Source organism: Atta colombica, unplaced genomic scaffold (assembly GCF_001594045.1).
Source record: "Atta colombica isolate Treedump-2 unplaced genomic scaffold, Acol1.0 scaffold107, whole genome shotgun sequence".
Classification (NCBI taxonomy): Eukaryota; Metazoa; Arthropoda; class Insecta; order Hymenoptera; family Formicidae; genus Atta; species Atta colombica.
The window spans coordinates 1253259-1268049 of NW_017259192.1; the positions used below are offsets into that span (position 1 = coordinate 1253259).

A 14791-nucleotide genomic window follows, 5' to 3' on the forward strand; every position below is an offset into this window, starting at 1 on the left:
ATTATTACTATACAAAATGGATAATGTCACGGTAAAAGTGATTAGTTGGTGCTTTTATAAAATCATATAATTCAATAGAATCATTGGTCACATTGGTAAATATATTTATTATTTATTGGCGTTAAAATTAAAGCAGTCAATGCATTTATTTTGATCAAATCAATTGATCACTAATCTTAAGAAAAAATATTCGATTGTATTATTCGCCAATACAACCAATAATTCTGTAGAATTATCAGAAACTTTATAAAATTACCAGATTAAATATTTTCACCGTAACAAATATATCATGTAGCGATGTTCTTTATTGTGCGTTCTTGGCATTGATCTGGCATTTGAAAAAGAAAAATTTTATATTACAAACGTCGATGATTTAATGCATAATATGAACACTCAGCGTAAATTTGATTTTTAATAAGATATTTGGATTTTTAATAAGCTAAAAAAGCATTGAACTGATAATTGAATTTGTAATTATCCATTTCAATATATTTGAAAGGAAATTAGAAATATTCTCGAGGTAGAAGCTATGTTGGAACTTTGTACATAAGGGTATCGAGGGCTTAGGAGAACAGTACACGAATTCAACATACAGTGCTTCTATTTAAATTAGTTTTTTTTTCTTCTTTTATAGAAACGTGCGCAAATTTACTTGCGCACCTTTCATTGAATAGGCACCGTTTCCTTTCATCCTTCTTTCATTCGGGTCCTTCTTTCATCCTCATTTCCCTAATGGCGTCGCTTAATCTATCCTTAAAACAATTTTTCTTATAATCTATCTAACATTATCATAATGAGAAGATGCCTACTGTTCATAGTGAGTACAGCATTAATAATTGTCAATTTGGCAGTATGGCAATTTTTTTTGTTTCTTGTGAGCGGAAATTTTCATCTCTTTCTTTATTTTATAGTGGCTAAAGAAAGTTACTTGACTGATTTTTCGATCCATTTTTTTCTTTCTATATTAGTAAGTATTCGTGGAATATGCCACGTACAGTAAGTTCTTGTTTTTCACAATGTGCGTTTTGCACATGCAATTGATCGTGCATTTCGATACTCTGTTTCTCTCACAAACATGGATGTCGACATCGAGACCATCTGATTCCTCTATGTAATTTGCTATTGAAGGAAACGCTCTTATCCTCAATAAATAGGAAAGATTTTGATCTTCACTCAGTTTGTAAGAGATATTATGCACAGAAAAATGCACTATGTTTCGAGTGGGAGAGAGATATGGTCGATATCTTCAGTCTAATCTTAAAATTAGATTTAGATTAAAAAATGCTTTTGCGAATGATCGACTTAATAATAATAATAATGGGATATGTTCCAATTCACTAATTCGCAATAAATGTGATATCCTACCGATAACGATACATAATTTTGATTACATCATCATACTTGGCTGATTGATTCTTTAACGTAAATACTTGGAAATTAAGAAGTATAAAAAAGAGAACATATACGTGACATCGTATGTCACGATCGCCCGTATAATCACGTGTACTGTACGTATTTCTAAACGGCAGTTTTGACTCGCGTCATCGCAAGGGAACTTTCAAATCTAGTTTCTAAAAAGAGATTAGCCTAAATTGAATGCTTTTCAGTATGATTCCGCATGTTTGTTATAGAAGTGAAAATTTCCAGCATATTTGCATTTACTGCAACACCATTGACTAAACATTTCATCTCTATATTAACTGCCCACGACATTAGTAATCGCATTACTACTGTATTTGTCCTTGGAAGGTACGAGTATGTCATACGACTTTATTGTACTAGACACGTCGTATTTTTGCTCTCTCAATATCTCTCTCGCCTCTTTGCCGATCTCGTTTGTCCCTCGATAGATCCCTCTGCTCGCGAGTGTCGGCTTGTCAGTTGGCGTAATGATCGAAGGAGCCTAAATATTCCAAACTGGCCCGATAGCAGAATTGATATTGATCCTGTGACAAGAATATCATAAATGATATCATGATTACATGCACATAAATATACTTGCAAAGCATTGAAATTAGAATTTACAAACCTCGGTTTGAACCATAGCTGGACGTTGCGTGCGTAATATTCTCACAGTCTGGAATATGTCAACCACACCTTCGTACTGCATTCGCTCCAAAACGATGCTAAGCGTTATGAAGACACCCGTTCTTCCTACGCCAGCGCTACAATGCACGGTGATCGGTCCATCTTGGCCGAATTGTTCCTTCGTTTTGTGCACTTGTCCAATAAAGTCGATGAAACCGTCGCCGGATTTCGGCACACCCTGTTCCGGCCAATCGATGAACTGGAATTGCCTGACTGTGCGACTCGCCCCGTCGCGCGCGTCCGTCACCTTGAACTCTCGTAAAATGTACTGCGGCATATTGTACTCCGCGATCGGATCCACGACGAAACATTGATAACGAATAGATCGATCGGACGGCCAATACTGGTGGCATTTCTCTCTGCCCATCTCTTTCAATTTCGTCAACATAACGACGATCGTAGAATTATGCTCCCAAAGCATACGCCAGAAATCGTCAGTAGTGTCGCATAGAGGACCTTGGGTAGCTATGTAAGCACCCCGATAACGATACCCATCAATCAGACTCGCATTTATGTAATCGGATCCTTCGATATTACGCTGCGGTTGTAGGCATACTCTGGTGCACTCATAAGGCAGAATATGGACCAGTCGATTTTTGTGTTTGTTACACGGTAGATTCGCGGATATAAATCTAGTTGAATCAGCCTTGATGTTGGAAAGCTTCTTGAATTCCAATTCCATTCCAGTTATATTGTCGATCTCCGGTTGCATGAGTTTCTGAATGTGAGAATGTAGATTTCTGGCCGGTACTTCTGTATTACCGCAAATCACCGCCTCCAATAAAGCATCGTGAATGAAGATATATTGATCCTCCGTCTGTACCATGTAATTCCTTTGAGCACGTAGACATGTGACGTGACCATAAATGTCGATCATCTTCTCGTGTTTGATCCTTTCCAACATCGAGTCTATAACGATGAAACAGCCAGTTCTTCCTACCCCCGCGCTACAGTGTACCACCAATGGACCACTATCGGGTACATTAAGAGATCTAACTCTGCGCAGAAATTGCAAGAACGGTGCAGGGTGTTCTGGTACGCCATGATCGGGCCAGGCGGTGAATTGCAGCTGCTTTATCTCCCGCCGCTCGGAATAACCCATTCGGCAAACCTGGAATGTACGAATACAGTAGGTCGCTAGTTCTTGAATATCGCTGATAGTCACGGTCATCTGTCCATAAGTCTCCGATCCCCTGGTAGGCCAATATTGATCACATTTTATCCTTGTTCTCTCCTCCAACTTTGTCATCATCACGATCGTGCTAGTACGTAATTCCCAACACATACGCCAAAAGTCCCCGAATGTCTCCTGCAATGGTCCTTGGGTAGCCACGTATGCATTCTGCTTTCTGTAACCGTCGCAATAATTGGCGTTGATGTAATCGGAGCCCGGCATACCATCAACTGTTTGAAGAATAACTCGCGAGTGATCGTACGCAATTACATTGGCGTAACGATTCTTCGATGCATTGATTTCCATATTGGAATGGTCCCACGTAAATTGTTGGCCAGGTTCTATCGACTCGTATTCTTGACTGAACTTCAGATTGTCATTCGCTTTCAGGCGTTCAATGTGATTGCCTAGTTCGCTAATAGGAATCGGCGGGTGTGAGATCATGCCAGGAGTTTGGAAATTTAATCGACGCATTTCTACCGGGTCCGATGGTGCGTGATTGGAACTTATATCTGCTGCCATGAGTGGTCGTGTGACGGCTGCTTGATCTGGCGCTTTACATGGCTGTCTTCGTCTGAAAATAGTTAAAAGACAAATTTGATGTGCGTTCAATTTATCTATAAATTTTACTTTATTTATCTTTTACTAAGAAATGCAACTTACTTTTTAATGACGAATAGAAGCACAAGACAAACGCTAACCATCAATGCCGCAATTATAGGACCAACTACCCATACCATCCCTGGTTCTTGACCACTAGTTTTTACGGACACTTCCGGATTTCCATCGGAAGGCGTGTTGGGATTCGGCCGACGTGGTGGCTCGCCAGGAGGTACTTCCCTCATGTCCAAAGATAAATATTCGGAAAACGGCGACGATGTGTATAAATGCTGAAACGAATATTTTTTCCAATTTTTAATTATTGACTTATATTCATAAATCGCTTATATAAGAGTCGAATCACTCCTTGCAATTTACCTTTCGTGGAGTATCGACTACGGCCCGTACGAATATTCTGTATCGCTTATTTTTAGTGAGTTTTCGGTTTTCATATCCCTCGTAGATGTCTCCGCTGCCTAAATGGAACGTATATGGAATGTCTCTGTGTGGAAACTTAGCTGCAATATAGGGCGCGTTTTCTCTTTCCTGCTTGGCACCTTTTCCGCTGATCATATCCTCCGTCAATTCATCCGGCTGCTTATCGGCTGTGCTTTTGTCCTCAGGTACAACGATGAGATAATAATGCGAGATTGGACCATATTCCTCGGAAGCTTGCGGCAGAATAACTTGAATCTCCTCACCGTTAACCACACCGTAGAAATCCGGCTTTACCATCGGCTTGGGCGCAGCCATCTGCGTAGTGACTGTAATCTTTGCCGGTGGTCTGTACTGACCGTCGCGTGGTACAGCGCTTACGTTGACGTTATAAGTAGTAAATGGTTGTAGTTCATTTATCGTTGTACTTGTGATTTGAGGTTCCAATAGAATTTGTCTGCGCGGCACGAGTTGCGTCTGCGTTATACCTTGAGAATCCACGAATTCTTTAACAGCATCAAATGAAACTTTGTACTTCAGTGGAGTCAGTCTTATGGGCGGAGTCCAGGAAAGAGACATCGAATGCGTTGACGAATCCGGCGCTCTGAGATTCAATGGTACGTCTTCTGGCTTTACCTTCACTGTAACTTTTTCGCTAAGTCTTCCAAGACCAGTCTTGTAACGTGCCGCTACTGTTATAGCATACTGCGTAAACTTTTCCAGATTGATGAGATCCGCCGATTCTGTCAGACCAACGATCTTCTGTTTCCATTCATCGAGATCTTCCACGGCAGTCGTTGTGTAGAAAATCTGATAACCGACAATTTTTCCTCTGTTGGGTACTGGCTCCCACCATACCTCCACACTGGAATCCGATGTGGCCACCGCTCTTACGGACATCGGAGCTCGGCCGATGTCCTTTTCCGTCATTATCGTGATTTTCTCGGAGTACGGACCGCTGCCTTGCGACGTGTGCGCTCGCACATGAAAGACGTATTCAGTGTTCTCTTCTAAGTTCGTGAATACCGCTCTCGTTTTGGTGGTGTTTCTATCTATAGTGGTAGAGTGATCGTTCTTCTTGTTAAACTGTACATCGTATCCGATTATTTGTCCGTTTCTATGCTGCCGAAGCGGTTTGTCCCAGGTCACGCACACAGTGTCGGGAGTTTGAAAGAAGTACGACAGGTTTGTTGGTGGTCCGGTTGGCTCGCCTTCCGGACTGAACCAGTACCGTACGGTCTCTTGACCGAAACCAATGTCATTTTTGCCCGCTACTCTGAACTCGTAATCAACGCCTTGTTCTCCTACAGATTTATTATTTGAACACAAAATAATTATTAAATGAAACATTTCATTACAAGTGATTTAAAAATTATCCAGATAGATTATCATTATTATTGTAATAAGCATAAGGATTAAACCGTAAAATCCTCAATGCACTTTATTATGAACTGTATCTGTTTATAATTTCAAATATTTACATTTCCATTTTACACTTAGTTTGAATCAGTATATGATGTACACTGATTTAATGTGCATCAGTGCGTTAACCGAATTTGCTATTAATTTCCTTTTGATTAATAATCTTTTATTAGTAATCTTTACATAATTTATTCGAGATAATAAAAATCACATTTTTTGAAAATCATATTTTTTGAATTGTGTCACTTTTAAAGTAATAGGATATGATTATTATATTACATGACACAAGATATTGACGAAGGTATATGTTAATTTTTCTTACCAAGATCTGTAATTTTGTATGTATGCTGACGCGTGTCCTCAATGAATTCCTCTTTAAGCGTTTGATTCTTTATACCGTATCGAATACGGTATCCCAGCAGACTACCGTAGGTTTGAGTAGGCTGACCCCATTCAAGTTCTAAGACGTCGGGGCCTCTACTCAGAACTCTGAAAAAATAATGTGCATAGAAATCGAATTGTTTATAAAAGAACGATATATATTTCATGGTTTTAAATAAACATCTCTTACTTTACGTTGACCTGTGGTCTATTTGGTACACCGCCCGGGGTCCTAACGTGTATCGGTACTGAACGGTCCCCGTCTCCTTTTCTCGTCAACGCCGCCACCTGTACCGAGTATCTCGTGTCCGGTTGTAGTCCAGTGATATTCACTTCTAGCACGCCTTCGTGCACATCTCGACGTATCGGTTCGTTCAGTAGATCTTTCCCCTGAGAAACAATTACAACTTGTATTGCGAGCACTCTCTCCTATCTATCTATATTCTTGTCGTAGTTTTTACCTAAGTTTTTTTTAAGAAAGATATCATTAACAAATGCACGAATAATAGTCTCACAATATCATACTATTAATTTGATGTTCTCAAATATTAATTTGATTATTATATTAATCTGCGAATAGTCACATGATTTTTTACATCACAGCAGAGAGAAACAATAAAATTCAATCGTTTGAATTGCCCTTCGCCCATTTTGATGGGTTTTGTCTATGGCTTCAAATATGTAGAACAAAAAATATTACTCTTATTTTTTTAATTTGTTTAACTGAGATATCGGAACTTTTGTTCTTTAATAATTCTTTGAAAATAATTTTTTTTCATTTTAACGAATATCTTCGAAATAATGAGATATAAAAAAATGTTTTAAACTAAAATTTTATTATTTAGTATTTTATAGTCTTAATAACGGTGTATTTACATTCTTCAAAAACGTAAATTTTTTTTATTTTGTTCTCATACGCTCAGAGGTTATTTTGATTTCTAAATTTTTTTTATATTCTATTATATAATATAATCAAAGTCTATTAAAATTGATAAAGCACAGTCCCCTTATCAATCTCAAGTAGTTTTCTTTTCTGATCATGAAAAATATGTATCTAATTTTTTTAAGTTTTTTTCTTCTTCCGTTTTTAGAAAATATTGAGTAAATTTATATAATAATTTCTAATGTTAATAAATTGTGGAATAATAAATAATATTCAATATGTAATTAATAATAACGACTTTCAATTGGGATGTAAAAATTAGGTGATTATTTTCGAATTAAACACATATGCATACGATATTTTATAAAAAAAGAGCCTAGATAATTTGCTGAGATCATTTGTGGAATGGACATTCTGTTTTTTAATAAAGTAAGAAATAGATAAAATTGAAAGAACCGATATTTTAATGAGACTACTTAAATAGGATTCATATTCATAATATTCTTCTTTATAAAATTTTCTTATTACAAAATTTTCTATGTATATTCGTTGTAAAAACTTTAGTAATCATAATTTCACGTTACTTAAGACGTATGTCCCATTAATACTTAAACAAAGATAAAAGGACTTAGGCGATAATATTACACGTGAATAGAGAGATAGTGAAGATAAAGGGTCTTATCAGTAAGTTTCGCGTAAGAACCAAAACTTCTGACGCTACGCTATTGATCGTACAGCAGCCGCAAACTGACCTCTTCCCTCACTTCTTGCACGTGTATGTGATATCCCCGTATGACGCCGTTCTGTTCTTTTGTTTTCGGCGGCTTCCACTCGACGTGTATCGTCGTCGAGTTGATCGGCGTGACTTTGACGTCCTGAGGATCCCCCGGCACTGTAACGCAATCCATAATTAATTCGTGCACTTTACTCTCATCCGATGTCACACTCACAGACACACGCCCATGTACACTCACAGACTTACGCGGACAGGAGATAATAAATAACGGATTTACTAAACCTGAAATAATAAATAAAATCTTTGTATAAAATTAAAAAGAAACACGATTGAAAGAGAAAGAAAAATTAAAGAGTATGTAAGTCAGTCTGTCTTGTCTGTCGGAAGATTATTACGTCATTATTTACATTCCAGAAGCGAACAATGTGAGAAGCAATAAGCAATAAGACGTCAGTAGCGGCAAATTATTGTACTTTTGTCGTATGATAAAATGTTATTTAAAGAAAGAAAAGCGAGAAGTATATAATCAGTGTTTATACAATGCAAAAATATTTCCTCTACATTTCGCGACCGTCCATCCGTCGTCCAATTCGTCGCTGTAAACGGGAAAAAAGAAGTAAATAACAGCTATAATGATGTAGCAGTAAGATACAATCGAAAAAGGAAACGAAAGTACCAGCAATTGCGAGCGGTTGCAGAGAGAAATCATAAGTAACATAAAGTCGCGAACGAAAGAGAGACGGTAAGATAAAAAGAAGAAACAAGAAGACGAAGAAAATAGTGGAGAAGGTAATTACATGCCGCCAATCACACACGGACAAAACGACGTACAAACAATATTACGAGGCACATTGTACCCCATGCTCTACGCCCCTGATACGATTATAATCCTCCATTTGAATACCAATAATGCTTTTTTTCTCTCTTTCTTTTGTTTTTTTTTGTCAAGTTCTTTTTTTTTCTTTTTTTTTTAACCCGCGCGCATTCAGTTCGACTTTGCATATACAAGCGCGCGTAGACACGTCATACGGAAAAGTATACGCGGTAACGTTGGACACGATAACATAGCAGCAATATTGGAGAGTCCATGACTTGAGAGTCCAAGTAGATAGTTAGTTGCACGCGAGTTTTCGCGAAAGGGTTGTGAGGGCAACGAGTACGTTCGCCGAGAGATGAAAGTTACGGCAACGATGACGACAACGGAGTCTCGAGATCTCGTTCCTCGAATGGATGCGAGGTAGTGGCGATAAATATAGACACATTTACAACGTTTATTTACAACCACGACTATCGCACACAACTGTCGAAGTTAGAAAGTCGCGATTATACAACGTATTTGCGTTAAAAGCTCCATGACTTCTAAAGCCCGTATATGATCAATATTATTGAATAATATTCGATATTGCACAATATTAATAATCGTCTGGAGGCTATATTGAGTCTTCAGATGTCAATTAAATTGTTTAATTGCACAAAATAATCCTATACAGTATTCTCTATATTTTTTTGGAGTGAAATCTCATTCCAAAAGAGTTGAAAATACTGTCATTATTGAAAAAGAATATAAATATTTGCACTCTTGAAAAATTAAAATTTTCATTGTTCTTTTTTTAGAGTGAGATTTCATTCTTTCAGAAGGAATAAAGGAACTCTAAAGGAATAAAATCTCATTCCTTTAAAAGGAGTGAGATTATATATAGAATTTTCTAGTAACATTGTTGCAACCGTTGTAATGTTACTGTAATATTGATGGAACGTTGCAACGTTGCAAAGTTGTTCTGCAATACTGCTGGAATGTATGGGATTGTATAACAATAATATTGAGCGTCACGGGGGGGGCCAATTTACGTCGCGATACCAGAACGTCAGTGTTCCGCGAGACGAGACAACTTGTTTCATGGACGGTCCAGTATTTGTCGTAATCGCTAAATGACTAATTGGCGCGTTGTGAAAGAGAAATGGGAAACGTAAACGTGGCGAGAAAAATAAAAGTCCAGATAAAAAAAAATCAGCACTGCCTAATACCTACTTCTGTACGATATATGTAAATATATGTAACAGTAACAGCAGCTCTACGGCGGAGGGATTCGCAAAAAACGAAACTTGCGCCGCAACGAAAGTACATACAGAAAATTCCGGCGCAGAAACTGAATCGTCGTAGCGCGAATTTGATGAGAAGCAATTGGTAGATCGCGTGCTCGCTCTTCTAGCTCTCGCATGTATACATAATCAAGTAAGATCAAGATCACACTTACAACTTCGCTATGTAGCGCAAAAAACAAGGATAGCGAGCGCGCGCAGTCGCAGCGTTATAATGTATGTAATATATATATGTTCCTTAAGATAATTATATTATAATATATTCATTGGCTGCAGCAAAAAAATAAGGAAAGACAAAAATAACTGTAGGACGACACTTCGAGATTGGACTCTCTCAACAGACAACAAAATGAGAGTGTTATACATATGCAAAAAACGATGACAAAAAGGAAAAAATTAAATAAAAATAGACGGTATAGAAAAAATATCATGGCACAACTCGAGACGAGCTAAGGGATACTCACTTTTTTCAGCTGCGCCCCAAAAGTCGCCAAAAAAGTGGGAAAAAAAACTCGTAAAAATTCGTGTCAACTTCGCACGTACATTGAAAATAGAATTATAGTGTAATTTAATTAATCTTTAAGGCATATCAATGGGTAGCACTACTAATTATCATCAAAATTGGCCCTCTCTATATAATATCTATATTCTCGAATTTTACGACAAAAAAAATATATATAGACAGAGATCTCGTTATCCTTCTCTTCTCGAAACAGGCACGCGTTCGCATTCGCTCGATTCAACCCTTTCGCTCCGGCCTCATGCGCTCAATTGACAATCACACTGCTTATTTCGCAACTGCTAACGAATGTCGGTGGCAACAAGATTCATGATTCCAATCGATCGTTACATAGACCAAAAAAAAAAAAAGAATGATCGGTTGGCCCTCGGTTGCAGTTGGTCGCAGAGAGGCGGGAGACGTGAGAATATTTTTTTTTGGCATGCGCAATCACTACTCCAAATATGAAATAACTAAAGGCTCAATGTGTTCACCTGCCTCGTGTCGGGGGCGGGAGACACAAGAGCCGAATTTCTCACGTTTCTTCAAATTTGCCCGAAATCGCGGATGTCAATAATTCTCACAGTGTTAAAATTTCGAATCTTCCCCCCCCCCTCCCCCCCTTCTTTCTTCCCCCGACACGAGACATCAAAGGGAAGACCTATGATAAAATGCCTACGAAAAGAAAGCTATATAGGTAGGAGAAACCATAAGAAAGAATAAGATGGACGGTTTCTAGGATGTATCAAACGAGAGAAAAGGTTTCGTCGGTCTTATCACTACGGTATTTTTATAGAAATGGGCAGTCATGAGAAAAACTCGCGAATATTTTCGTGATATTTTTACGATGTCAAAAAATTCACGATATATAAGATCGGGATATATGTCGGTGGGGTGGAGTGTCTTCTGAGGAAAAATTGTTTTACTTTCTTCTTTTTTTTTGCAACTCCAAAAAGTCACCCGCAAAAAACAGCAGCTCGATCAAAAAATTTGTCGTTTCAGCAAAGGGGAGACAGGGTAAATTGGAGAAAGAGAAAGCGAGAGAGGAACCGAGAGAAAGAAATAGAGAGAAAGAGAGAGGGAGACAGACAGGGAGACCACTCTCCCATTTGGGATATCATAAAAAAGTACTCTGCTATTTGTCTCCCTTTCTCATCTCTCTTTTTTTTCCTCCTTTTTCTCTCTTCTTTCTCTTTCTCTCAATGTCAACATCCACCCGCGCATTCATCCACGCAAAAATCACAAAATACCGCGTAAAACGCGCGCGTAAATACGTTTCGACAGCCGTTGCCGAGATGCGGTGATAGAGGTAGCCGTTTATTTGATTAACGAATCGTGCTCGCGTACCTGTCGATGATCGAGTGTGGTCGAAACTGTCGATGACATCTAAAATATCTAATTCAAATTGGCGGAACTAGCTGGATTGAGCTAAAGGAAACGAACTGTCATAAATCATGCGTTTTATTGGGACATAACAGTAATATAGTTTACGTGAATAAAAAATTGGAGGAAACAATCAGGAACAATTAAACGGGCAGCCGAAGCTCTTAAGACTTTTAAACATTACGCCTACAAAAAGAGCGTTGCTTCAACCGCTGAGAGAGATTAGAAATTCAAAGATATATATATATATATATAAAGGAAATAATTCACATTTACATATACAATGTAAAAAAATTATATACCTTCTCTAAATACCCATGTGAAAAAAAAAACGTGTGCGTGTTTCTCGATATAAAAAGTAGAATATATATAGAAAAAGATGCTATATATGGCATTTAAAACAGAATATTTCGTACATATCGAAGTATCATCTGAATAATAGAGTTACTATGTTTCACTTATAGAGACACAGAAGTTGAAAACGGATCAGAGTTTCGCATGCAGAGAGCGAAGATACGTAATATAGAAAACGACCGTCGAGTGATTACGTATGAAAATTAATGGGACCTGATGCTCGCAGTCCAGATTTCCCGTTTCCATCCGTACGATCAGCGCAGCATACGGTGAGTTTCTTTTCTTTTTTTTAGAGAGATAGAGTGTACTTCATCCACGCCAGAGACTTTACGCACGAGCAGAAATTGAGAGTTTCACTTTGGAGCGTGCGCTTCGCATTTTCATTTCTTGTGCGTGCTACTTAAAAAAAAAAGAGGGATGCTTTTTTGCTGACGCGGATATTAAAACTCATCGATCGTTTTCCGACGGAGGCGAAGTCGACGTTGAAAATGATTTATTCGTCGAATCCACGAAAATTGGGACTGATGAGCATATATAAATAAGACTATAACTAGAAATAGGTCTGAATATTGGTATTCAATCTGATGAATATTGGTATTCAAATGTTTTTCAAGAAAACGCCTCGCGAACACTTCTTTTTTTCTCTTTCTCGATACAAATTATCCGACTCTCTTCTTCGTCGGGGACGTTTGGGCACAGAGAAAAATATCGAACTCTCGCGATTTGAATCTCTTTTACTGTATACCGTTTTCCTTTGTCACTGATCACTTCCCTGATTTTTTTTTTTTATTATTTTTCGCGTACGCTTTCTTACGCGTATCGTCCTTCTTCCATCCGGTATCCTTTTACACAATCACTCACGCATTCACGCGCGCACCTTCCTGTCGCGACCTCGAAAAAATGTAACGCGTATCAATCATCGTCAATTAACTTTCTCATGATATCGGTTATGAATTCCCGCTATTCTTACGAAGTTTTCGATGAAAACATCTCATCCGCATTAATGATCTTTAAAATAATTTCATGTTTCCTTTAGAGAAATTTTTAACAATCAACTTATGCGGATCATTTGTTTTTTTCGTTGATTTTGCGTATAGTATTAACAGATAGTAAGTATTCACAGATTAATAACCGATGCAGTAATATAATTTCACGAATATTATTAAGTCGTGCTTTTCTCGCAGCAAAACGAACGACGTCGTTCGCAATAACAATCCATCCATCGTTACCATTTCGGTTATTATTATGGCTTTTGCACCGCACCATTTCGAGATCGCCTCAGGAAGAAGCTTCAGGTTGCACGACAGTCGACAGTGGGGGTGCTTTTCGAGGGTGCTTTCAGTGCTGGTGCTCGGCGGCACGATATTGCATCGCCTATAACAATATTTATTCGGACGTGTATAGCCGCTGCTGTGCACGGTGCTTTCTCACGCAGCATGTGAGCGTTAACGCTTCTACGTATACGCATATCTAAATCGCATACGCCCGCGCACGTGTCCTACGTGAATGCTACGTGCTCTTTCGCAGCCGAATTATTCGTGAAAGCGGGTGCTTGTGCTCTTGAGAATCGATGCACAAAGGCTAAAGAGACGAGACCATAGTCGATATTCATAATCCGTTCTTATTTTAAGATTGTCTTAAGTAATGTCTCTCGATGGTGTACGATTCCGTCTGTGGCTGGTATTCATCAAACATTATTATTTCAAGAACACTTTAAATAATGTCTTTTAAGATTCTGCGATTGGCTTATGACATCTTAAGACTAGACTTAAGACGGTCTTATCACACGGTTTTCTACAATGAGCCATTGCTTAAGTTTAAGCCATAAGAACGATTGATCAATCATAGTCGATTATTCTTCTCACATTCGATTGCGATTGGTCAATTTCTTACGACTTAGGACTTAAGCGTAAGTAAGGCTTATTGTAGAATGTGAGTTAAATATAAGAATAAAATGAAAAAAGAATGATAAATTGGTTTATAACATTTTGGCCAGTATTCATAGTCTGTTCTTATTTTAAGACTATCTTAAATGTTTTAAGGTGCTACTACTTAAGACTGTTCTTAAATATAAGAATCGACTATGAATACCGGCCCTTGAGACTGTACTTAAGATTTTAAGTATAAAAACAATTATAGATACCGATCTACAACTGGTGCTTTCCAGCAAAGACACAGTGTAATCACATAGTGAATTATTACATCCTTGTTGTTTGTCTGCGTTAAACAAGGATGAAACGACTTACTGTAGTCCAATGTCCACGATTCTAGAAATCGATCCGACATCTCGAATGAAAAAAGAATTGACCAATCACATTAATCATGTGATTAAATTGTTCAATATGATTTGTTAATTCTTTCTCTGCCCAAGATATCGGATTGGGCCTAACATAGGGTCTGACTGTGTCCTTGCTGGAAAGCACCCAACGGCGGCCAGCACTACGCGACGCACGTACTTATACGTACGTTCGCGCGTGGGCACCGCGAGGCTTCGCCCTTCGTGAGCACGCGGGGGTGCGTGTATGCGTGCGTGGTGGGTGCGAGAAATAAGTAAATGTGAAACATACGGTGCCGGCGCGTGTTACGTAATTTTTACAAAGTGCCCGTGCACACATACGTATTATGTATATAATACTATGTAGCAGCAATGTAATATCTTTCGGTAAATAGTGAACGATGACAGTCAGTAATAGTAGTAAACGTATGCGTAAGAAGATATATATATATATATATATA

The 14791-nt window shown here is 38.2% G+C and overlaps 1 protein-coding gene across 3 annotated transcripts in view; it reads right to left on the reverse strand.

The window, feature by feature from the left end:
• Window positions 1–522: 522 nt before the first annotated feature.
• LOC108693050 (tyrosine-protein phosphatase Lar) overlaps window positions 523–14791 on the reverse strand; it is a 144959-nt gene continuing 130690 nt past the window's right edge. For all 3 annotated transcript variants that reach the window (XM_018201734.1, XM_018201726.1, XM_018201717.1), the window contains 7 exons: window positions 7736–7875; window positions 6291–6490; window positions 6042–6208; window positions 4241–5601; window positions 3926–4152; window positions 2030–3836; window positions 523–1946 (listed from right to left, as the gene is read on the reverse strand). In XM_018201734.1, the coding sequence (XP_018057223.1) occupies window positions 1878–1946; window positions 2030–3836; window positions 3926–4152; window positions 4241–5601; window positions 6042–6208; window positions 6291–6490; window positions 7736–7875 (3971 nt within the window). In that variant the 3' untranslated portion in view covers window positions 523–1877. The remainder of the gene's footprint in view (window positions 1947–2029; window positions 3837–3925; window positions 4153–4240; window positions 5602–6041; window positions 6209–6290; window positions 6491–7735; window positions 7876–14791) is intronic.